This window comes from Rattus norvegicus, chromosome 5 (assembly GCF_036323735.1).
Source record: "Rattus norvegicus strain BN/NHsdMcwi chromosome 5, GRCr8, whole genome shotgun sequence".
In the NCBI taxonomy this organism is placed as follows: Eukaryota; Metazoa; Chordata; class Mammalia; order Rodentia; family Muridae; genus Rattus; species Rattus norvegicus.
The window spans coordinates 8,005,075-8,031,093 of record NC_086023.1 but is presented as its reverse complement, the minus strand read 5'-3'; the positions used below and the strand labels follow the sequence as shown (position 1 = coordinate 8,031,093).

The 26,019-nt window shown below is 42.5% G+C and overlaps 1 protein-coding gene across 3 annotated transcripts; it reads right to left on the bottom strand.

The window, feature by feature from the left end:
* Positions 1-260: 260 nt before the first annotated feature.
* C5h8orf89 (similar to human chromosome 8 open reading frame 89) lies at positions 261-22,256 on the bottom strand. 3 transcript variants are annotated; one of them, NM_001419551.1, is made up of 5 exons: positions 21,315-21,663; positions 9,668-9,831; positions 7,376-7,508; positions 2,094-2,149; positions 261-554 (listed from the first exon to the last, which is right to left on the bottom strand). In NM_001419551.1, the coding sequence occupies exons 2-5, from the start codon at positions 9,792-9,794 to the stop codon at positions 406-408; spliced, it is 465 nt and encodes a 154-aa protein (NP_001406480.1). In that variant the 5' UTR covers positions 9,795-9,831; positions 21,315-21,663; the 3' UTR covers positions 261-405. The 3 variants fall into 3 exon arrangements, with proteins under 3 accessions (NP_001406480.1, XP_056841461.1, XP_056841462.1); XM_056985481.2 differs by lacking the exon at positions 21,315-21,663 and adding an exon at positions 22,068-22,256 and having other exon boundaries at positions 263-554; XM_056985482.2 differs by lacking the exon at positions 21,315-21,663 and adding an exon at positions 22,094-22,251 and having other exon boundaries at positions 263-554.
* Positions 22,257-26,019: the final 3,763 nt, after the last annotated feature.

Genomic DNA, 26,019 nt, shown 5'->3' with positions numbered 1-26,019 from the left:
ATACATACAACTGATGGGATAAAATTTGTATTATGCAAACATTCTCATAATGTAAATGTTTCTCGACGTGGGACATAGCTCAGTGAGCAGAGAACTTACCTATAGCACACACAGAGATTTTGGTTCAAAACTCAGTACTGTATTTATTTTAAAAGTAAAATCATCCTGTTTTAATAATAAAATATTCATTTTCAATGTTAAAAAGTAAAATCAAAATAAAACAAGTTAAATGTCATGTCAACAAAATACACACCATCCCATATATAACATAAAATATTTATTTGCTATTTACATTTCATTCGTATGTATATCACATATCAAAAAAGAGTGAAAAGAAAAAAAGAAACACGGCAGGCAAATTGCACCATAACCCAGGCAAGAGATCATCGCGTGGTTTGGAACCCATTAGCAGTCTCGGAGATCTCGTTTCTTGCCTCTCCTCAGTTTCTTGTGTGTTTCCTGACGGACAGTGTCATACTCCAGTATGGCCATTTTGGAGAGTCTCTGAAGGAAGTCAGAGGGTGCTCCTGTGAAAGGGTCGCTGAAGACAGAGCCTGTCAGGAAGAAAAGCAGCTGTTGCAGCTCAATTCAGAAGGCACAGTGACATTTGTGAGGCATGACCAGTGACATGCGGAACCGCTGATGCCCACAAACAAAACCGAATCTTTGCCTACATACCTCCAACATAGCAAAAAGACCAATGCCTACTTCTATCATACCTAAAAAATGGCAAATTTTTGAGTATATATCTCAAGAAACTTGGGTAAAATTACTTCAGGAAAATTAACATTTTAATGTAGTTTAATGTAGGGCTCGGATATTGAATGTGTGTTTTCTGTCACATGCAGTGTACACTGCCTCTAACATAATGTCCCCAATATCTAACAAGTGCAGCAAGGGGAGGCAGTAAATGTAGATACCAGAATTGCTAGAACATTCTCTACATCTTACAGGTGTCATTAAGTTACCTGACTCCGCAGTTTTTAGTGTCTGCTCTCAAAAAACAAAACTCTAACCAAGCACATCAGAAATGAGGGGTTGGGAATGTCTGATTCATTCAGACTCTCCCTCCAAATATGACAGAAATACTCAACGGTGCTTAGAAAAGAAACTGACTTCATAGTCAGTTTGGTGCTCTAAACATTGGCAATACAGATAGATACTGCAGTTGAAGTTTGTTCTGAACACAGAATTAATTTTTTAAAAAATTAGGAGATAAGATGAGAGGCCTGGGCTGAAGAGAAGGCTCCACAGTGAAGAGCACCCACTCACTGCTCCTCTGAAAGTCCTGAGTTCAATTCCCAACACCCACACGCTAGCTCACAATTGCCTGTCTTCTGTCGTGCAGAGTAAATGAAGACAAAGTACCCATATACGTAAGCTACACAAATTTAAAAAAATCTTAAAAAGGAGGAGGAGGAGAGGAAGGAGAGGAGGCAGAGGCTGGAGAGAAGGCTCAGCAGTTTAGAGCCCTAGCTGCTCTTCCAGAGGACCCAGGTTGATTCCCAGCACCCACATGGTCACTCACAACTTGTCTGTAACTTCAGTTCCAGGGGATCTGACGCCCTCTGAGTGTACTAAACACACATGGTGCATAGTACCTACAGCACAAACATACATGCACACAACGGCACCATACGCATAAAATAGTATTGTTTTTAGAAGAAGGATAGAGTGGAACACTCAGGGAGGGTGGTAAGGGGTTCAGTGCTAAATTCACCTTTCAGTCTGGGCTGCTGAGGAGGAGCCTCTTTGAGCAGGTAGTAGTGTGCATGAGGTGGAGGATGCGTGCAGCGATTTAAACTAAGGAAGCCGGTTTCATGGCTCCTAAGGCATGCAAAAGAGCTATGCTGGAGGCCTGACTCTTGGCCCTGAGAGGACAGAGTTGTGTGCAATGATCCTCAGACACATCAAATTTACCAACTAAGCAGAGCTTAGCAGAAACATTAACAAGCTAGGCTTGGACACATAATGGCGCTCACAGAAGTCTGGGGCATGGAATTCCTGTGAGTTTGAAACCATCCTTGCTACACAGTAAAACCCTATTCGGAAAATAAAAGGTGTGGGAAGAAAGCAGTGAAATAATAAAGTACCTTTTGACTTCTCCTGGAGTGCCGCCATGCTGCATGACTCTTTGGTCTTCTTTATCCTAAAGATTATGGGTGGTCACAAAATGGCACACATCAACCCTCGGTTTGTGACTTTGAAGAGCACAACAAGAGGCAGACAGCATAGTCTCCGTGACGCTCCCCTGGCTTGCCACGATTTGTTTCGCTTTGCTTGCTTCTGTTCTGGGGATATGCCCCAAGCTCTTGCATCTGGTAAGCACATGCTGTGTTCCACCAGAACTCACCTTGTTAAACAATGTCACTTAAGGATAAAAATAAGTGTACAGAAGAGAACTAACTCTACCATAGTCAGCCCCATCAGAAGTGGGAATGAACCAGCCCAGCGGTAGACTTCTCTAAATCAGCAGTAGCCTAGCACTGAGGCTCTGCATAGGCCTCTGAGGTAAACTGACAGAGGCAGCTCCTGAACGGAGGCACACGACCATGCCTGCATGTGTCACATGAGGTGCCTGGATCCGTATCTCTGCACTATCAGCCACTATGATCTGATGTCCTCCTACAGTAACGCTTGTCCCTGGAGAGTTAGGAGAAATAGGTACGGTGACACTGCAAGAATTCCACCTCACATAACCACAGGAAACGTAAGTCTTTACAGCTATTATCAGGCACATCCCTTGTGTGTTGTGAGAGTCACTGAAAACTTCTGACCCTCATTAAGAAAATTCGAGAAAAGATTAGACATTTACCAGAGTCTTAGAATCAAATATTCAGGGGATTAAAAGAATGTGAAGAGCTGTGCACCGACAAGTAAATAAGGGCACTTATTTGCCAAGACCAGTTTTTCACAGAACAGTGTGCAATATGCAGAGGGGAATAGAGTACTTGAAGGTAACTTGGTATGTTCTCACTGCAATGGCTGCCACGAAAGCACTTCAATCAAAGGCAAGGAAAAGCTCTAATGTTCACAAACATCACGTCACCAGCCCCTATCATTCCACTTTACACACGAAGGCGCTAGCCGGAGTGTAAACAATGTATTCAGATTATCCCTTGCCAAGATGCATATTCACAGCTGTCAGTATAAAATGTCATGAAGTGATTTCCCAAACAGCCAGATAATGAACAAAACCAAAGGCAGCTGAAATTGGAAAGGGCCAGAAAGGTCAAAGCTCAGAAGCAGGAGGGTTAATCATGGACTGTTTCCCAGACTTCTGGTTCGTTTACACTGAGCACCTGTTGGGGGAAGGGTAACAAGTCTGGATGAAACTGGCAGAAGCTGTTGCCCCAGGCTACCCTACATATCCTCATGTGCACCCTAGCAAAGAGCTGTGGCTACACAAAGTAGGGGAGCACCATGGACACTAGTGTCTTAGAAATGATGCAAACACTTCTCAGTAGGTCTGGGGTCCATGCTCTGAAGAGCACCTCCTCTGTCTGTACACTTACCATTCTTCTTCTTTGTCACAACACTGGCCCCACCAGCAACTCACCGTTTCTCTTTTACTATCTTGATTTCTGCCTTTTCTTTTGGAGATTATCATGTAGTTCCCATAACTATATAGAGGATGACCTTGAACCTATGACCCCCTGCCTCTCCTTCAGGAGGGCTTGGATGACAAGATGCTTTACCACACACAGTTTATGCAATGCTGGATGTCTCTGGACTTCATGCATGGTAGGCAAATATTCCACTATCAGTGCTATGTCCCCAGCCCTACTCTTTACACTTTGATGCTGGAAAACCTGTCTTCAGAAAATAGTCTAAGGGCTGACAAAAATCTATACGTAGGATGTCTCCCTTGTGATACTACTCACAAAACCAAAGATGTCACCAGAACTTACAAGTCTGAAATAGGACGTGGTTGGGCAGAGCAATGTGCACACAATAATGTAGCTAGATAGAAAGACTATACAGAATAAAGATCATATGACATGGTAAGTGTCAACTTCAGGAGTTTGGGGGTGTATTGGGTTTGTTTGTTTTGTGGTGGGTTTGTCTTATTTTGTTTTGTTGAGACATGGTCTCACTAAGCAACCCTTGCTGGCCTGGAACTCACTTTGTAGACCAGGCTAGACTTGAACTCACAGACATCTGCTTACCTCTGCCTCCCAAATGCTGGGATTAAAAGTATATCCCACAATGTCTGGCTAATATTAAGTTTTAACAGAGGCTGCAGAGAAGGCTCAACAGTTAGGAACAAATAGTGTCCTTCTCCCCACTTACATCTGGTGCTAACGACACCTCTGGCCTCCTTGGGCACCTGAACTCACACGCACATGAGTGAGGTTGGCTGTCTTTTTCATTAATATAGTCTAGTTATCGACTTAGGTTTTCACAGTTAACTGCAAGAGTACTTAACAGAAATCCTATTGGGAACTCAAGAAATAAAGCCGGGGCTAAAGAGCTCATCAGTTGAGAGCATTTGCTGGTCTCAGGGTGACCTGGGTTTGGTTCCCAGCACACACATCTGTCTGTAACACACTCACAACTCCAATTCCAGGAAATCTGACTCCACCTCCTGGCTTCTGCAGGTACCAATTGTGCATGTGGTATACATACATATAGCATGGAAAACACTCATATATATAAAATAATTTTTTGGTTGTTTTGGGTTTTGAGACAGGATTTTACTATGTAGTTTGGCTGTCCTGGAACTCACTCCATAGACCAGGGGGCCTTGAACTCCGAGCTCTACCTGCCTGTCTCCCAAGTGCTGGGATTAAAGGTGTGTGCCACCACCACTCAGTCAGTAAAAATAGTCTTTAAAAAGGAATGTGTGAACCACCTACCTATAGTCCCACAACTTGACAGAAGACCAGGAGTTCACTTACTGCTCTGCTATAGTGTGGGTTAGAGGCTAGCCTGGGCTACCTGAGACCCTGTGAATACCTTTAATCCCAGAGCTCAGGAGGCAGAGGTAGGTGATCTCTGTTAGTTCAAGGCTGCTTCGTCCACAACATGAGTTCCAAACCAGTCCAGGCTACGGAGACCTCCATCTCAAAGACAACTGAAAAAATAAATCTAACATCCCAGACTTGTATGCAGCCTGTGGGTGAATGACTAAAGTTCATTGTAGTGGGAAGATCATACGAAAATATAATTCTGCCAAGCCTAGTGGTCCATGCCTATAATCTAGCAGGCACACACACCACAAAATCAACTCACCCAGAGAGATATCTGTATATGTACACACCTCCTTAAAAAAAGTTACAACACACATAATGTTTCTTTTTTATAAGATGGCCAAATGAACAAATATGCGGTATTTAATGTATGTTCTCGATGAGACACTCCTAGAAAGGGGGAACCCTAACTGAAGGATTTCCTCCTCAGGTTAGCCTGCAGATGTATCTGTTGGGCATTATCTTAATTGCTAATTAACATAGAAGGGCAGAGCTAACCGTGGATGGTACCAACCCCAGACAGGTAGCCCTGGGCTATATCAAAACCGTAGCTGGGGCTGAAGAGCTATCTAGGAGGTTAAGAGCTCTGGCTGCTCTTCCAGGGAACCTGGGTACAATTCTCAGCACCCACACAGTGGCTCACAACCATCTGTAACTCCAGTTCCAAGGATTCCAACTCCCTCTTCTGGCTTCTGGGGATACCAGACCTGCATTTAGTACACATATGTACATGCAGGCAAAACACTCAGGCACAGAAAATAAAATAATCTTTTTTTAAAAGAAAAGTAGCTGAAGCCAGAGAGTAGCCCGAGAGCAGCCTCCACCGTCTCTGCTTCAAGCTTCTGCCTTGACTTCCTGCCCTGATTTCCATCGATGAAGGATCATGGCCTGAAAGTGTAAATGAAAAATTTTACCCCTTGCCCCCATGTTTATCATGCCAACAAATGGGACATAGAAGATTCACAAGGCTGCCAAAGATACATCCCTGGTTTTGTTTTATGCTTGTTTCGTTTTCTTTGGTTGGTTGGTTGGTTGGCTGGTTTTCTGGTTTTTGGTTTTTGGTTTTTGAAGACAGGGTTTCTCAGTGTAACCAGCACTGTTTTCCTGGACTCAATTTGTAGGAGCTGGCTGGCCTTGAACTCATACAAATCTGCTTGCCTCTGCCTCCTGAATTCTGGGATTAAAGGCATGCACCACCACGCCCAGCTTACTTTTGTTTTATATTTATTTTTAAGTGTGTGTGTGTATGTGTGTGTGCTTGCTCAAGACAGATGCAGTAGTGCATTACAGGAGTGTGTGTGTGTGTGTGTGTGTGTGTGTGTGTGTGTTTGCTCAAGACAGATGCAGTAGTGCATCACAGGAGTATGTGTGTGCAGAGACCAGAGAGGTATCCGTTCACCTGGAGTTGGAGTCACAGGCAGCTATGTAAGCTGCCTAATGTGGGTGCTGGGAATCAAACTCAGGACCCTGGAACCTCTGAGCCACCTCTCTATCCTGTGGGGTGGTTTTTGCTTCTCTGGTTGACTGTTTTACTTTTGTTTTGCTTTGCTTCTTGACACAAGATCTTGCTATGCAGCTCAAGCCTTTAAACTCATGCAGTGGCCCAGTATGGCCTTAAAATCACAGCAAACCAGCCTTAGCCTCCAAGAGCACCAGAAGTGGACACTAGCAATTTCTTTGTAGAAAGGTGTTTTCTTTTATCCGGAAAGAAGTATTCATTGATTCATTGATGTCAGAGTTACATGAGAAAAGTAGGGTTCTCTTTTTTAGGGGGACAGGGCCTCCTTGTATAACCTAGGCTATCCCAGAACTAGAAATCCTCCTACTTCAGGCTTCTAAGTGCTGAAATTACAGATATGCAGATACAGTTAGGGTCTTTTTTCCACATAGAGCTAAGAGCCTAGATGCCATTGCAAGCATTGTGTCACTGAGCTAGAGGCTCAGCTCTTGAGCCAGGAAAGGCTTGTAGTGACAATTTACAAGGGTGGGTGACTGGCTAAATCTCTCCTTCCTGATAGAGTAAGGTTTTATTTGTCCCTCAGCCTCACTCACCTACAGTGTTCCCAAACCTGCATGCTGTGACTCAGTAAAAATCGTTATAGATAATCTCTCCAATGAGATTATGCATTTGAGCTAGACTCTGGTAATCAATATACTTAAAATGCGGGGGCTGGGGGGGGGTCCTTTAATCCTTTCTGACAATATCACTGAAAAGACAGAAAAGTGCCTGTTCATCAACTTTAGTGAATCAGCTAACTTATAGCAAACAAACAAACAAAAACAAAATATTCAATCCTATATGAAAGAAACTGAATAAACAAGACTCAGAGTCATTAGCCCCAAAAGCATCTTCACTTACAAACAAATATTCCACAAAAGGGAGCCCAAACCAGGTCACCTACCTGATCGGAGGGATCTCAGCCTCGGTGTGCAGCAGGCGCTTATGAGCCTCTAATGGAGATGAACTTAAGCTCTTTGACAATTCTGGTAAATATGGCATTTTGAGACATTCTTTGGGCTCTTCTAGACCAAATGCTATGGTATGTTGGGATAAATAAAACAAAACAAAAACAAAAACAAAAAAAACCACAATCATCTTTGTTAGATGCTTAATTCTTCTGCCACACACAAGTACCACAAAGTGAACCAGCCAGTAATGAAAGAAATTAAGATACTTGTTGCTTCCAAGAGAATGAACTTCAAACTCAGCTACATTGACCACAGGGAGGAGTAGATTCGGAGGGTGGAAAAGAAGTGAGACCGGGAAGAGGATGATGCCTCAGGCCTGTAATCTCAGTGCTTAGCAAGCTGAGGCAGGAGAACCATAAATTAAAGGGCAATGTGGATATAAGCAGTTGTCCAACCTGGGCAATTTAGTGATACTGGGCCTGAAAATAAAAAGCTCAAAGGGACTGTAACAGCAGGACTTCCCAGAACTTGTGAGACCCTAGATCCCACCCCTAGAAGCCCCCCCCCCTGCAAACCAAAAGCAAGAACAGCATCAACAAAGGAAGAAGTCCAACCTTGCTGTTCTGCTGGGTTCCATGTTTTATTCAGACTCCCCAGAGGATTAGCACCGTGTTTAGATAAAAATCACTTTCAAGACTTCTGCACTGCTTGCTACTTGAATCCATCCCACATTTGTAGTCACAAAGCAGAAATGACACAACCCTCTAAAATCCTACCCTTGACATTGATTTGAATTTCCTGTCCACAAAATTCATAGCAAGTAAACACCAACAGAAAGCATCCAGACTGCTTCTGTTCACGTCATACTTTGTCAACTTTTTTTTCGGGGGGGGGGTGCGAGTGTTTGGCTTGGTTTGGTTGTTTGGAGTTTTAATTGAGACAAAGCCTCTATGTAGCTCAGGCTGGACTTGAACTTAAAGCAATTTTCCTGCTTCCCAAGAACTGAATCACAAGTGTACTCCACTATGCTTGGCTTCAAGTTGTTTATCTTCTAGCGAGTATGTGTGTGTGCATGCATGTCTGTATGTGTGTTTATAGTGCATACAGTGATTGCATGTGCGTTTGTGTATGTATCTATACATGTGTGTGTGTCTGTCTGTGTGCATGTGTCTGTCTGTGTGCATGTGTCTGTCTGTGTGCATGTGTCTGTGTGTGTGAATGTGTACACACATATGTGTCTGCTGTGAACATGTGTGTATGTGTGTGTGTGAGTGTTCACGTATGTGCATGTATGTGCATGTGTGTGTGTAAGCCTGTGTGTGTGCATGTGGAAGCCCACTATTTATTTTGGGTCCCTTTATCAATTTCTTTCACCTCATATATGAAGGCAGAACCCAGAGTGGTTGTGTTAAGCTAGTTTGGCTAACCAACTTGCCACCTTTCTCTTCCCGAGTATGATGGATTAAGGAGGCTGCTAGGCCTCCTTTATATGCTCTAGACCTGAGTTCCTTCCTCAGTCCCAAGAAATCAAAGCAGAGGCTGGAGAGATAGCCCAGAGGTTCTGAACACCTGCCACTCTTCCAGAGGAACGGTGTTTTCCCAGCACCCACACAGCAGCACACAGCTGCCTGTAAATGCAGTTCCAGTGAATCACACATCCTTTTCACATCTCCATAGGTACCAGGGACTACTTGGTACACATACATACATGCACACAAACACTCAGATACATAAATACATCTTAAAAAGTAATAAAAAACAAAGGCACTAGGTAGAAGGTAGAAAGAGGCTAAAAGTTTGAAAAGTCGCAGTGATACAAGCCTGTAATCTAGCACTAGGGAAGTAGAGGCAGGAGGATTAAAGGACCAGCCTAGACTGCAGGATGAATTCAAGGTTAGCCTGAGGTATGTAAAATCCTGTTAGAAAAAAAGCAAGTGAACCTGGGCTCCATGACAAGTTCCAGGCCGGCCAGGACCACATGGTGAGACTATCTCCGTGGCAAAGTCAGGACCACATGGTGAGACTATCTCAAACAATTTAAAAATATAGGTAATAAATAAAACAATTTGTAACCATAAGCCAATAAATAGTATTTTCACTGCTCACAGAACATTAACCTTAACACCTTCCATTTCCCCTTTCTGTAAACTTCTGTACTACTAGCTCAGTACGAATGTCACAGGAGTTACATAATGTCTCTTGACTGCTTAAGGGGAAAACTATCTGTCAATCCCAGGTGCCATGACTATGTTCCTCCAAGAGAGTAAGAACTGAAATGGAGTTACCTTTCCTCATCTTCTGTGTTTCCAAAACTGCCTTCCTCCAACTGCTCTCAAACAGAAAGCAGTTGTCCATGGAGCTTCTGGTGACGTTAGAAGTCTCAAATTTGATCTCAGGAGATAGCATTGACATTTTCTCTTCTTTCAATAGCCCGGATGAGAAGGAGACACTGCACCAGGACAGGGAAGGAAAGAACACAGGCATTTCTTGTAAATGTTTTCTCATATCTTCAGGAAAACTAGATATTAACACACATTTGCTACAATATGGAAATATGGACTCTTGGGGTTTTATTTTGTTCATTGAAAGTCTCACTATATTGCCCTTGACTAACCTGGGACTCACTATGTAGACCAGGCTAGCCTTGAACTCACACAGACACGCCCGCCTCTGCCTTGAAGTGTTAGGACTAAAGGCATGTGCCACCACGCCCAGCATATTCTTGAGATTTTAAAGCTAGAGAGTTTCAAGAATAAAATTTATTATTTTTTAAGCTTTTTAATGAACCTTTCCATTTGCTTGGTGATTTGAGACAGTGTCTCAAGTAACCTAGGTTAAACAGAATTCTCCAAGGATGACCTTGGACTTCAAACCTGCCTGCCTCCACCAACTCAGAGCTGGGGTAACAGAAAGATACCACCACCACCACCCCAGCACTTTGATATCCCTGAAGACCACCCCTTATGTGCTTCTGATGTCACAGGATATGTGGCTAAAGATCTGAACACCAAACAAGATCACTCTATAGGAGACAGCAATGATGAATATGAACTCAAAACCAAACATGAAGTGAATTTCCAGATTTGTGAACAAGACTTTTAGTTAGCCAGGCGTGGTAGTACACACCTTTAAGTCTCAGCACTCAAGAGAGAGACGGGCTGAGCTCTGTGAGTGCTGGGCTAGCCTGGTCCACACAGTGTGTTCCTGGACAGCTGGAACAACAAAGTGAGACCCTGGCTCAAACAAGAAAGAAGAAAGAAAGAAAGAAGACTCTTAGGACCACAGTCCAGACTCTGCTCTAAGGACTTCTCTTATCTTTAGAAGCAGAAATTACTGGCTAACTTTGAGCTTCGAGTCAGCCTTTCAACAGCCCCAGGACAGGAGTGGCAGAAAGAACACTGCTTGCTGATGGGAATGGGAAGATGAGGACATACAAATGGACTTCTGAACATTTCAGACTACAAAGTCTTCCTCAAGCATTTTGTCCTGCTGGGTCAGAAAACAATGTTCTTAAAACTATTTTCCTAGAATATCCATACAATAAATGCATGAAGACTCACTATACTGTAATTTCTAGATTTATATCTATTCTTGAAATTTCTGATGATAAAAGTTCATTTAAAAGTTCACATTTGAGAGCCAGGCATTGTGGTGAGTATCTTTAATCCCAGCACTCAGGAGGTAGACGCAAGACATAAGTTCGAAGCCATACTAGTCTACATAATATGTTCTCAGAAAGCCAAGGCTGCAGAGAAAGACTCTGACCATGTGATGTATGCTGTAATCCCAGCACTAGAATGGAGATAAGAGAATGAGAACTTTAAGAACATCCATGGCTACGATGCAAGTTTGAGGCCAGCTTGGGCTCTATGAGACTGTCTAGAAAGATTTTTTATTTTATTTTTAAGATTTATTTATTTATTATATATAAGTACACTGTAGCTGTCTTCAGACACACCAGAAGAGGGCATAAGATCTCTTTACAGATGGTTGTGAGCCACCATGTGGTTGCTGGGAATTGAACTCATGACCTCTGGAAGAGCAGTCGGGTGCTCTTAACCGCTGAGCCATCTCTCCAGCACGAAAGATTTTTTTAATAAAAAATAAAGGAAATTTTAAAATACAAATGAAAAAATAAGTGTGCATTTCCAAGTGAATATGACTTCACAAATGTATTGATATAATAAAAAACAAGAAGCTACCCAGGCTTGGTGGTACACACCTTTAATCTCAGCACTTCTGAAGCAGACACAGGGAGGTCTCTGTAAGCTCAAGGCCAGTCTGGTCTACATAATTCCAGGACAGCCAGGGCTACACAGAGAAACCCTGTCTCTAAAAATCCAAGGGGGTCTGGGTGGGGGTGGGTGACAACAAAAATGCATGTTACACACACATGTGTAGGTCAGAAAACACTTGGTGGAAATTGGTTCTCTCCTACTTTGTGGATCTCCGGTTTCAGATTTAGGTCATCAGGCACCTTTATCTGCTAAGCCATCTTATGGCCCCAAACCACCCTATCCCAACATTTTTTAATATATCTCTCGTTTCTTTATTCACTCTTACCCAAGTAAAGTCAACACCAAAGGCCTGCCAATCCTAGCAGGTAGGCCCTCTGATAGTTCTATTTAAGTTTATGGAAGAATTCCCGGTATGCCTCCTAAGTTTCTGTGGTCTATTGTGTTTAATATCTTGTTTTTCATCTCTATCAATTTATATCTTCTTTTGGAAGTCTGGGCTAAGGCTTCTCAGCCCGTTAGCATACACACAGAACCAGCTCACTGGTTCTTCATATTGTTCTTCTGCACTGATTGTCTCTATTGCACTGATTGTCAACTCTGAGCTGTACCCTTCCTTTTTACTCTACCGGGTTTTGCTTTGTTCCTGGTTTTCTAAGACCCTGAGATGCATCATCAGGTTATCTAAGAACTCTCTGGGTTTCTGAATGTAGGCTATCTATATATTTTTCAGAACTGCTTTTGCTATATTTCACATATATGGATAGATTTTATCTACATTCTAAGTTGGATTGTAGAAGCTTTTAAACATATCTCCTTGTATCTCCTTGTATCTTCCATGACCTACTCACAATACCAAAAAGGCATTGCTCATTGTCTATACGCCCATTGTATTTTCTGTACATGTGTGTATATATTGTTGATGGTTTCTAATCTCATCTCTTAATGATAATGTACCAGGAATTACTTCAAGTATTTTAAATTTCTTAAGACTTGCTTTATGGCCTAAAAATGACCAATTTCAGAGATCTATATATGAGAAAATTTATATAAAATATGTGGAAACATTAAGATGAAGCTTAGTAGTCTGTTGATGCCACTAATCTAACATATAGTTCATCTCTGAAGTTCCCTTAATAATTTTGGAGGGTGGAATATTCATGGGCCACCAACCTATTGGTGAAAATGGGGTGTTGAAGTCATGCACTATAATTATACTGGGGCCTTTATGTCCCTTATGTCCAGTAATTTTTGTTGGATTATTTTGTTCTAGACCTTTTGCTTTGTAATGCTTTATAAAATTGAGTAAATCAACATTTGGTGCACATATATTTACACTTTATATCCTCCTGATGATTTCCCTGTGCTAATGTGGAGGGCCCTTCTTTATCTTGTTTAGTTTTTTCCTTGAATTCTGCTTTATTAAATATGAGTACAGTAAATTGTGCTTCCTTCCAGATTCCATGTGCTTGACATACCATTTTCTATTCTTTCTGCTTGTGTTTTTCTTTGCTGGTGAGGTGTGTTTCTTATAGGCAACAAAGAGTTGGATATTGTTTTTCAATCTAACTAGCCAGTCTATATCCTTTTAATTAGAGACATAAAGCCATTTACACTTAAGGTTGTGACATAAAAATATCCAAGCTCCTATCACTTTTTTTTTGATACACGATTTCACTGCATAGTTCCAGCTGTCCTGGAACTCACTCTGTAGGTCAGGCTGGCCTCGAACTCACAGAGACCCATCTGCTTCTGCCTTGGGTATTGGGATCAAAGGCAAGTATTACCCTGCAAAGCTGCTCCTATTATTTTTTAAATCTTTTTATTTGATTGCTTATCTGTTTTCCTAGTGAGATTTATTCTTTTCTGTGTATTCATGGTGGTAGTTCCTCTGAACTAGAATTACAGGAAGTTGTGAGACACCCAACAGAGGTACTGGGAAATGGACTCGAATCCTCTGGAAGAACAGTAAACACTCAAGTGCTAAGCCATCTCTCTAGCTTCTGCTTTTTATTTTGAGACAGGGTTAAGTTACTCAGACTGGTCTTGAACTCACTCTGTAGGCAGATATAGGCTTTGAACCTATGATTTTCCTACTCCAGTTTCTCAGGCACTTCAGATGAAAGGTCTACACTTTCTTTTACTGTGTGAACAGTTTAACTCATGAACCTTCTCTTCAAGCCTTGAAATTCTCTCTTCTTGATTTCCTCTATTGGCAAATCTTTCCAGAGTTTTAATTTTAACACACGCAGTTTTTCATATCCAGGAAAGTTTTCTTGTCAAAAAAAAAAAACTATCTTTATTGAACTTGCTGCTCATATCCTATATCATCTTCCTTTATTAGTTCAGCCTCCACCAAATTCATGGATGTTTTAAGTTTTTACAATTATTTATTCATTTGTGTATGTGAGAGAGAGAAAGAGAGAGAGAGAGAGTGTGTGTGTGTGTGTGTGTGTGTGTGAGAGAGAGAGAGAGAGTGTGTTTGAGAGAGTATGTGTGTGAGAGAGAGAGTGTGTGTGAGAGAGTGTGTGTGTGTGAGAGAGTGTGTGAGAGAGAGTGTGTGTGAGAGAGTGTGTGTGTGTGAGAGAGAGTGTGTGAAAGAGAGAGAGAGAGAGAGAGTGTGTGTGTGTGTGTGTGTGTGTGTGTGTAGGTCAGAGGATAGCTACAGGGATCGATCTCTCCCCCTCACATGCAGCATCCAGAAGTCAAGCTCTTGGCATCAGACATGGTGCCTTTACCTGCTGATCCACCTCTTGCGCCCATCTTCATTGGTCTTAGAAAGTCATTATTTTGAGGTTCTTAATCTAGCATTTCATCCATTTCAATAACTTTGGAGTCAGTTTCTAGAAAAGTATGAACTTTCAGAAGATTCCTCTTGCCTGTTTTTTTCATGTTTCTTGCATTTTTATGTTAGAAGGTTAGATTTCCTTTTTATGTGTTGACCTTTTTAGGGAGGAGACTTCCCTTACTGATACGTCCTATGGTATGAGAATGTTGAAATGATGAATATATTTCCTAATGCATTTAATAGTAAATTTTCCTGTTTCTTTCTTGGTTAGGACTTAGTATATTTTCAATGGTTGTGTGTGTGTGTGTGTGTGTGTGTGTGTGTGTGTGTGTGTGTGTGTGTGTGTGTAAAGGCCCTGCTTTCTCTGTAGGTCTTACAAGGGTGGATCCAGAAAGTTGTAACACTGGAATGCATAGGGCCCTCCTGCAATTGGTCCTCTGTCTTGGTAAGACTGAATGAAGGATGTGGACACAGCCTGTGGTGCAGTCCCCATAGTGAGTCCAGATCCATTGACTTTCACTGGCTTCTCTGCTCTATCCAACACTGAGGAGCAGGTCTTCTGCACAAACTCGATGGCTTGAAAAACCCTCCAGTTTATGCTAGGCATCCATGAAGGGGAAATTTCTGGTTTCTTTGGAAACTCTGTTATGTCACGTGAGGTTTTTCTGGAAAGTGTCTTGTGAGAGGTCACATGACGTTGTTTTGGAAGCAGTCTTGGGAGAGGATGTTTTGCTGAAGCAGACACAAGAGGGCCCGTGACATTTGGAGAGAGTATAATTAGAACCACACAGACAGTAAAAGGATGCTTTTGCAGTGCTATGCCTTCCAGTGCTCCACTGGTCTTCACTTCCTAGAGAGAAACGTGCCGAAGGATTTCTGCTGGTAGTCCAGCTGACTCTTGCAGCTTCTGCTGACTCGTGGATTTGGTGGAGCCTTGAGGTTTCTGCAGGATTGGGCCACTGCTACTGATTCTTGTTTCGTGTTTGCTATTGGACTGGACTGCTGGTGTCCTGACAAGAAAGAATAGATTTGCCCCAAAGAACTACTTCTAAACAGGTCCACAACTCCCTTTTCTTATAAACCTTCATTTCCCCTACCTCTGGTTGCTGGGCTAGAAGGAAAGTTGAAACATTCTAGAACCCTGAATAAATTAAATTTTGAAAAATCTAAGCCTACACATTCATCTTGGCACCCTTTGGCCATTTGCCTCAGTGAGCCCCCTGCCACATAGAAATATACAGTTGGTTGAGTTATGGCTTCTGCAACCCAATAATACAGACATCCAGGTTGCCTTGATACCTAATCTCTGTAGAGCAAAACAGCTCTCAGCTTGCTTCTGCAGATACTCAAGGTCTTCTTGTGAGTTTTGCCTTTAAAAACCCTTCCCTCACCATCTCAAGTTTGGTTTAGAGACTGTTGTCCTAATAGTGTGATCCATAACCCCTTTAATTATTATTGGATTGAATCTATGGTCTTTTCCTTGGGGTCAGAAACTCCTTTACACACACACACACACACACACACACACACACACACACACACACACACACACCAAGCCTGCTTAAAGTCTGGTGACTGCTGCCTTGGAATTGTTATCTCTCCTGTTCTTTGAGTTAATGTGCCTGCTGACGTTTCAGCCTGGATAGGTTATGTGTAAAGCCACATGTGCTGACTGTTAGCTGGGCTGGACACGTATGTAACTCAGCAGCACCTACACAACATCTACACAACAGGCTGTGCTCTGTCTCAAAAGCATTGTGAAAAAGAGAACACCAAAACAGCGCCTGCATGTAACAGTGAGCCAGATACAGGAGTAGAGTAGAAGAAGCACCAGCTACAGCACCCACAGTTCTAATGCCAGGAAGAGCAACTAGAACTGTGGAGAAATACTGTAAGTCAAAGGGTTATAATAACAGGATTATATTTTGTTATGATAAAAGATTGTTTAAAAGAGGTAAAAACAAAAATTATAGTATTCAAAAAGAAAAAAATAGAAAGTAAAAGGCTTGATCACGAGAGGGAAGAGGAAGACAGAGGAAGAAAAAGGGTTGATGGATAGTGGTAAGAGAGAAGAGAGTGGGTTTTATTAGGAGAGGAAGAGAAGAGTAATTAGAGGATAGGAATACCTATACTTAGAGAAATTGCACACTAGCCAGTCAATCAGTCAACACACACACACACACACACACACACACACACACACACACACACACAACACAGACACACGGAAAGGCAGATGTTTACTCTGCCAGTCTGCACTTTTTTGCACCTCTTCTTGGGCTTTGAGCACCTTGGATAGAAGCATGCTGGAAGATAGCCTTTTCTTTCTCCAGGACTGCTTGCTGGGATGCTCTCAAGATGGCTCCCACTGCAGTGTGCCCTTGTACATTGGGAAGCATAGCACTTGTCCAGTGCCGGCTCGCAGAGCAGGTGTTCTGCTTTACACTGATTCTGCTGTCAGTTCCTCAGCACTTTGGCTCCTCTGGCTTAGTTACTACTCTTCAGCAGTGTTGCAGGTCTTGTTAGCGTAGACATACATGTGGGCAAAACACCCATAATACATAAGAAATGAAATTAAAAATCAAAAGCTTCCAGATGAGGCCCAGACTTCATGAAATACAGCCAAACTGCTTCTACAAACAGCCAGAATACCAGATACACAGAATCCATGAGCAAAACATGGCGTGGCTCTAACACTTGAGACAGGGCCTTACTATGTAGCCCTGGCTGGTCTAGAACTCCCTTTCTACACCATGCTGACCTCAAACCCACAGACATCTGCCAGGAAGTAAAGGCATGCACTACCACACTCAGCCTCCAAATAGCTTTTTAAACAATGACATAAGTAACTCAGAAATTTTACTTACTTTTAAAATATTTGATTACGATTATGTGTGTGCATGCACACATGGCATTGCATGTTTGCGAATGTCAAAGGACAACTTCATGAGTCAGTCGTCTCCTTCTACCATGGGCACTCTGGACATTAAACTTACTTCATCAAACTTGGTACCAGGTACTTTTACACAGTAAGCCATTGTGTGGGCACCCAAAATCCAATTCCTTAAATATATTTAAAATAATAATTGCAAAGAGAATGATTTTATATTTATCATCTGGGGACTGGAGAGATGATGGCATAACAGTTAAGAATTCTTGCTGCATTTTGAGAAGACGCGCATTTGGTCCCCAGCACCCGAGCTGGACAGCTCACTACTGCATGTAACAATAGCTCTAGAGCTTCCAATACCTTCTGCCTTTCACAATGTCCTATCCTGTACATCTACACATACGCAGATACATATAAATAAAATAAAAACATTTTATTTTTATATTTTATATAATTTTACTTGCCTCTTTATGTAAATGAGTATTTTTCCTGTATGCGGCTGTGAACCGTACTTGTGTGCTTAGTGCAGCATCAGATGCCTACGACTGGAGCTACAGAGGGTTGTGAACCACCTGTGGGCATGCATGGTCCTCTGGGAGAACAGCCAAGGCTCTTAACCATGGAGCCATCTCTCCAGCCACAAGTGTAAATATTGTCTCTGAGCAACTCTACATCCAGAAACTTATTCTAAAGTAGTCACTGGTATAGACTAGTGTTTATCTTCAAGGATAGCAAACCTTACTTTTTATTTCACTAGAAAAGATCACCCAATATCAAACTGCAGGAAAAAGTCAGACTGGCTTCAGCTTTATTTCGACCAAACGTCCAGTGAATACAACAAAGCGTAGATATTTATTCATTGAGATAAGTATTTACAATGCCAACACTAAGAGCTGAAAGTAAAAATAAATATCTATAATTAGGAAGCAAATGTAGATAGTCTATTAAGAGGAATTAAGTTAAAAAAAAAAAAACCCAGGGAGTTCTTTCTGGTAACTGTTACTGCTAAAGCTAAGTTGACATTCCCAGATGCACTAAGTCCTGACTGTACTGAGAAAAGAAGTAAATTTGATGTATCCACACTTTCTCCTTCCTCTTCTACTGTTTTTTTTAAATGAAATTCTATTGAGCCCAAAGTGTACAACACAATAGTACAAGATATATACATAGGAAAACTCTTTATTGTAGGTTAGCTGAATGTAGACAAGAGTGAAGTGATTAGGGCGGAGCCTGGGTTCTTCTAAAAATTGGAAAGGTCACCCATTAATAAATATACCTGCCTTGGAATTGTTATAGTGTAAGCAAGAAATGTTATATGAATATATATATGAATCTGTATGCTCCAATAGCTGGCAAATTGTTAAAACAAGTGACTGTCTTTTTCTTTTTTCTTTTCTTCTTCTTCTTTTCAATATATGGCCATCTTACTATGTAGCCCAGGATGGTCACAAACTCACTCCTACTCAGTCTCTCAGATACTGGGATGATGGGCATGCACTGCTGTGCCCTCCTCAGCAGTTATTGAAATAGTTCACTGAGAATGGGACTGACAGTGGGTCGGATGTTGAAGTCCTGACAAAGGAAAGGGGACTTAATGGTGACTGAGGCTGTAAACTTGACCAAGATGATATATATATATATATATATATATATATATATATATATATATATATATATATATATATTTCGAAGAGATTGAACTGGCGAGAAGGTTAACAGGCATTGAGGAACACCATCTTGCATAAAGCAAGAATAAAGAGGGACCCGATGGACAGTCACAACCTAGAACCAAGCAGTTCTGGAGATGAAAAGTTAAGAACTATCTATTTTCAGATGAAATCAAGGCCAGGAGCTTTACTAGGCTGGCAAGGGGGGAGGGTGAGAAAGGCAAAAGCCAGATGATGCTTTAAGATCTTCTGGGTGTAGAGATGAGGAATGGGCAAAGGATGAGGGTCTAGAGAGACAGCCTGGCCCAGAGCACCTCGGAGACAAGGGACCAAGAGGTAGCAGAGAAAGACATTAATACTCAATGCTCAGGGCTGGAGACATGGTTCAGCAGTTAAGAGCACTGGCTGCTCTTCCAGAGGTCCTGAGTTCAAATCCCAGCTACCACATGGTGGCTCACAGCTATCTACACTGCTATTTGATGCCTTCTTCTGGTGTGCAGGTGAACTGGCAGATGGAGCACTCATTTTCATAAAATAAAACTTTAAAAAAGAAAACTTTATGCTCAAACTCCTATGAAATGATTGCCAGCCAATGGCTCAGTGAGGCTTCAGACCCCACAAAGACAAGCTCTAGAGTACAGTGAACCTAGATTTCAGTTTTGACTTTGTTCTCTGATAGTTATATAATCCTTGGGCCATGTTTCTCACTCTCATAAGTGGACAAAGACTGAACTTTTAAAATCCTTTTAAGTGTCCAGTGGTGAGAAGCATGCGCAATAAGCACTCTGCAAACAGAAACCATGATTTATTTTTAAATAATAAACATACTTTACCACAGCCTGCTGATGAAAAGGTAACTCAAACCTTGCATAATGGTGCTCTTATAATCGGGAAGTAATGGGAAGAGGTCAGCTCAGCTACACAGTGAGTTTAAGGCTAGCCTGGGCAACATGAGACTCTCACACCCCTTCCCCCAAAAGAAAATGCAAATCAATACCAAAAAATCAAAGCAAATTTTCTGTCAAAAATTTTAATGTACATACACCTGACCCAGAGGTTCTGTTTTTCCTGTACAAAGGAGGAAGGGGGTTGGGGGGGGGAGCACATATGCCATAGCATACATGTGGAGGTCAGAGGGCAACCCTGTGGAGTTGGTTCTCACTTCCTTCCTTTATGTGAGTTCTGGAATTGAAGCAAGGCATCTGTGCTGCAAATGCCCAGCATTCATGAGCTGAGCCATTTCCCAGCCCCCACCCCTAACCCATCACTTCTGTTTCAAGGGCTTTATTCTACAGAACTGTTGTTTCCTCATGCAAGAATGTTCATCGTTGGGGAGCTGCGATAGCGATCAGGATGGAAAGTGAATAAATTAAAAAAAATACTGTTGATTGTTGTAAAATATTTGTAAAATGGAACACCTGGACCCAATATCAATTAGAAATATACAGGTTATATCACCTGTGGCCAAAATAACAGGGGAAAACTGTGGAAGGAAAGAAAGCACTGGATGTATTTAGTAAAGGAAATAAGTAGAAAATAAGCCTGAGTCTCAGGGCTGAGTCAGTGAAATCTACCAATGTGTAATTTTAAAACAATGTTTTTTGAAAGGGTAACAACAAAAGTTTTACGAAACATTATCCTAACATTTAATTAATACATGTAATATGTAACATTACATATGCATACTCGCAGACAGACAAGCCAAGGCCTGAGATTCTTTTGCTCCAGGAACATTATAGCCTAAGACTGTTTGTCAAGTTGTTTGCATTTGTCCCTATGGTTTCCCTGGCGTTTACGACTCCAAAGGGGCTATATGACCAGTATGGATGACCAGCACATAAAGCAGTCTACGTGACCAGCACAATTATTTCCTCGTACTTTTAGATTATAATGAAAATAAAAACTATACCCCAAAATATGGTCACATCAGGAAAAATACAAAAGAGAATTGGCAACATATGGAGTTCTGATCCATATAGTTGAGACTGCTGGAGAAAGGGGGCCACATGGTAGTCCAAGAAAGTAAACACATCTCTGCACTCAACCTCAGGGTTAAGCTTTAGGAGAGGTGCAGACTGAACTTGTAAAGCTGTTGTGTCCAGTAAACGCAAGGGTCCTTTGCTTGTACAGAACCTAAGAGGTGTGAAAAGAATATTCACGGTTTTATCCTCATTTGCTGCCACCTGATCCCACAAATTGGTGCCGGCTTATGTCCTCTTGCCCAAGCCATGATGTTGAAGCGCCTTGAGCGCAGCTTTGGAGTGTCCCGCGTAGCTCTCTAGACATCAGTTTCCCCTTCTTGAGGAGAGCCCTTCCTGCCTCCAGCCTGGAGCCCCGGCTCCCCTCACTCACCGTCCCCGCAGCTGTACAGAGGAGATGGGCTTCTTCAGGTGCCGGACCCACGGCACCAAGGAGGACGTCTCGGCCAGCGGGGGCAGCGGGCAGCGCGGGAGCCAGCGGTGGCCGTGGGTGGACGCGAGCTCTCGGCCGAGGCTGGCCGCGTCTCCGGGCTGTCCACCGCGGCGGGGCCGGGCGGCCGGCAGCCTTCTCGCACTGGCACCACTCTCAGGGCGAGCATGCTCGGCGGCCGGCAGCCCGGCGATGCTCCAGGCACAGCCGCCGCTCAGCACGGCCGGGGCCAGCCAGGGCCAGTGAGCGCTCGGAGCTGCGGCCCAGCCTGGCCGGTGCGCCGTTGGTTGCTAGGCGCCCGTAGCCTGGGGCCGCCCGGCTGAGCTAAGCAGGTACAGCAGCAAAGGGCCTGGCATGAGGATAGTGGGCCAGGGTGGATGCTGGAATGGCTGAGAGAACGGAGAAGGAACCCGGTCAGGGTATGGAGCCAGGGTGGATGCCCAGATGGTTAGAAGACCGCTTACACTATTCCTGATTTTGGGTCATTTCTGAGAGGGGAGCTATGCAAAAAACGAGGGCTGTCTGACAGCTGTCCTGATAGTCTTCCAAGCGTAGAGGTGAGAATGGGCAGTTGGACAAGGAGGGGAGTTTGTCTACCCAGGCCACTGGTACATCAGCTGGTGTCAGTCTCATTTTTCATATTCAACGTAATTAGATTGTTTCAAGTATTTTGTGAAAAGCGGGTCCCCTCCCTACCTTGGAAATCTAGCAGCTGCACCTACTTAGTAAGGTCTCACCATCACTGTGCCTCACACTGCTTGACACAGAAAACACCAGTGCTGAAGTTCCCCGGTTAAGAAAGCCAATTCAGATTAGACCCAGGCTGTAATGCCAGGGTAGAGAAAGCTAACCCCTCACGTAGAACTGGAGCCGGTGGAGCGGGGCGGGGCGGGGGGCGGGGCATCTAGACCTTTGGTGGAGTGTTTTCCTAACGTGCCTCAGGGCTTGGGTTTTTTAGTGCTTATCATCACACAAAGAGCACACGGTGTAGAGGCAGGAGGGTCAATTCAAGGTCATTACAGTAAGTTCAAGGCTAGTCTAGGAAGCACGAGATCCTGCCTCCAATAAAAACGCACATATGTATACTTTATATAACAAAGAATTCATGAAAAAGTAAGGCTAAAGAAACATATTTAGGATTGGGTTTGCATACTAGCAGACCTTAAGACAAGGGTGGAAATTAGGAGAAAATATGTCTCAAGCCCATCTCAAAACCAGCTATAAATTCAGTTCTGGGTTGCATAGTGGAGAACCACACAGAAGAGATTATATGGATTAAACAGTATACCAGAATTCAAACACTTACGATTGAAATGTCTTCTTGTAGCCCTCTTGGCTCCTGTACACTACAGATCCTGCCTCTCTGCACTGTTCTTCTTCTGCATCTCTAAAACTCTATCTTATTTTTCTTCTTTTTTTTCTTAAAGTTCTACTGCTGAGAAATTGAAGATCAAGGTGAAGAAGACATGGTCAGTGTTTGGTGAGGGTACGATATTTTCTTTCAAAAAGATTCTGCAACACTGCATCCCTCCAGAAAGACAAATGCCACATGGAGAAGGGTAAAGAGACCTGCTCTATTGCCCCGTCAATTTATAAGGCACTGATCCTACCCATGAGAATGAAGCTCTTTTTTATGACTTTTTAATTATTTATTTTATTTATTTACATCTCAAATATTGCCCTCCTCCTGGTCCCCCCTCACAGAGTTTTTCTCTCCCCCATCTCCACTTACCTTCTCCTCTGAGAGGGTGCCCTCCCCCTTGAGTATCCCCCTAGCCTGGGGGCATGAAGCCTCTACAAGATCAGGCATATCCCCTCCCACTGAGAACAAGGCAGCCCTCCTCTACACATGTGCGGGGGCCGTGGACCAGTTCATGTATGCTCTATGGTTGGTGACCTCATCTAAAGCTCCCCAGGGTCCTGGTTATTTGATACTGTTGGTCTTCCTATGGAGTTGCTATCCCCTACAGTTCCTTCAATTCTTCACCTAACTCTTCCACAGTGGTCACTGATGTCCTTCCAATGCTTGGCTGTGAGTTTCTGCATCTGTCTCATCTATCTTAGCCATGCTAAGCTCCTGTCTTCAAGCACAACATAGCATCAGTAATAGTGTAAGGGATTGGTGCCTTACACTATAGTGATGGGATAGGCCTCAGTCTCTCTATGATATAAGATTTTCTGACTGTAAAGTTAGAATAATAAAAATAACTACAAAATCAATTCAACAAAGAAAATTTTGTCTATATTAGACCATACATGCAATTGTCATTATTCTCCACATTTAAAGAATATTTGGAATCGGTTGACATGACAGTGAAGAATCTGTTGGCAAAGGAAGTTATGTCAAAACAAACAAATATTTTAGGAAAACAAATATTTATCATTGGCCAAAGTGCTAAGACTAAATGATTGCTGAATGTTCATCATTTTTTAAAATTTTTTATCAGATATATTTCTTTACTTAAATTTTAAATGTTATTCCCCTTCCTGGTTTCCTGCCTGTCCCTAAGCCTCCCATCCCCTCCCCTCCCCCTCCCCCATACGGGTATTCCCCCCATACATCCCCCTTACATTCTCCCCATATTCCCCTGCACTGGGGGCCCGACCTTGACAGGATCAAGGGCTTCCCCTTCCACTGATGCCCCAACAAGGCTATTCTCTGCTACATATGCAGTTGGAGACTTTGGTCAGTCCATGTATAGTCTTTCAGTAGTGGTTTAGTCCCTGGAAGCTCTGGTTGGTTGGCATTTGTTGTTTTTATGGGGTTGCAAACTCCAACTCTTTCAATATTTCCTCTAATTCCCCCCAAGGAGGTCCTGTTCTCAGTTCAGTGCTTTGCTGCTAGCATTGACCTCTGTATTAGACATGCTCTGGATGGGTCTCTCAGATCTATATCCAGTCCCTTTCAGCATGCACTTTTTAGCTTCATCAATCTTACCTAGTTTTGGTGGCTGTACATAGATATATATGGGCCACATGTGAGTCAGGCTCTGAATGGCTATTCCTTGAGTCTCTGCTCTAAACTTTGCTTCCATATTCCTTCCTATGGATATTTTCTTTCCCTTTTAAGGAGTGGAAGCATCCACATTTTGGTCATCCTTCTTCTTGAGCTTCCTGTGGTCTGTATCTTGGGTAATTCAAACTTTTTGGCTAATATCCATTTATCAATGAGTACATACCAAGTGTGTTTTTCTGTGATTGAGTAACCTCACTCAGGATAATATTTTCTAGTTCATTCCATTTGCCTATGAATTTCATAAAGTCACTGTTTTTGATAGTTGAGTAATATTCCATTGTGTAGATGTACCACATTTTCTGTATCCATTCCTCTGTTGAAGGGCATCTGGGTTCTTTCCAGGTTCTGGCTATTATAAATAAGGCTGCTATGAACATAGTGGAGCATGTCTTTGTTGTATGTTGGAGCATCTTTTGGGTATATGCCCAAGAGAGGTATAGCTGGGTCCTCAGGTAGTTCAATGTCCAATTTTCTGAGGAACCTCCAGAGAGGATGAAGCTCTTAATGTAATCACAACCAATCTCATTGGACCTTTAAATGTTAAATTGAGCATTAAGTTTCAGAATGAACACAAACATTTGAAACAAAGTGGGAACCAATTCTAGAAAATATAGCTCGGACTACTTGCCAGGACAACAGTCAGGGAGGCTACTATAATCTACTGTTAACCGTCTTTCCTTAAACTGTTTTTGTTGTTACTGGTTTTGGTATTTTGAGACAAGGTTTCACAGTGTAACCTTGGCTGTTCTTAGAACTCATCCTATAGAGGAGGCTGGCCTGGAACTCAGAGATTTCTCCTGTCTCTGCAGGAGCTGGGATTAAAGGCATGCACGAACTCCAACCTCAGGCTAGGAAGAGCAACAAAGTTTCAGGTGTGAGAAATGCTCCAAGTTATTTTAAGCTATATTATGACTATCTAGGTTTGGATAGAGGGTACCCAGTGTTTCAGACACAAGATTACAATTGACAAGGTAGTTTGGGAGTAAGTAAAAATTCAGTGTCCCCTGTGAAATTCCCATGCCCCAAATCCTGGAGCCCGTGTGAACATGCAGAATGAGATCGCAGATGTGTTTGAATTAGGTTGGAGAAATCATGGTGTATTCCAGTGGTCCAATGTCACAGGGGATCTTAAGGAAAGTAGGGTCGAAGGAAATGGCCCAGTAGGTAAAGACTGGGACCTTCGTAAATACAAAACAAAGGCAACTTTAATTTTTAAAATTTTACATGTATGGGTGGTTTGTCTATCCATGTACTACATACATGCTTGGAAGACTTCTAGAGGTACCAAGACTCTAGTAGTTACAGATGGATGTGAGCTATCATGGACACTGAGAATGTCTTCTGGAAACACAGCTAGTGCTCTTCTGTCCCCTTTGTTTTTAAATGAAAACAAAGGTGGGTCCGTTTTATAGGCATCTTGTTTTCCCTCAGAAGGATCATAGGTAGGCCTGACACCTTGACAAGACCCAGTGAAACCAATGCTGAGCTCCTGATTTCCAGACCAGTTTCTCCATGTTCAACAAACAAGAGCCTAAGTTTCTATGTTTGACTTTGACTGTTAAGACTAGCTAATCTTGTGTCCAAGCTATATTAACAAGTAACTTTAGATAGCCAGAAACTTAACTTTCATTA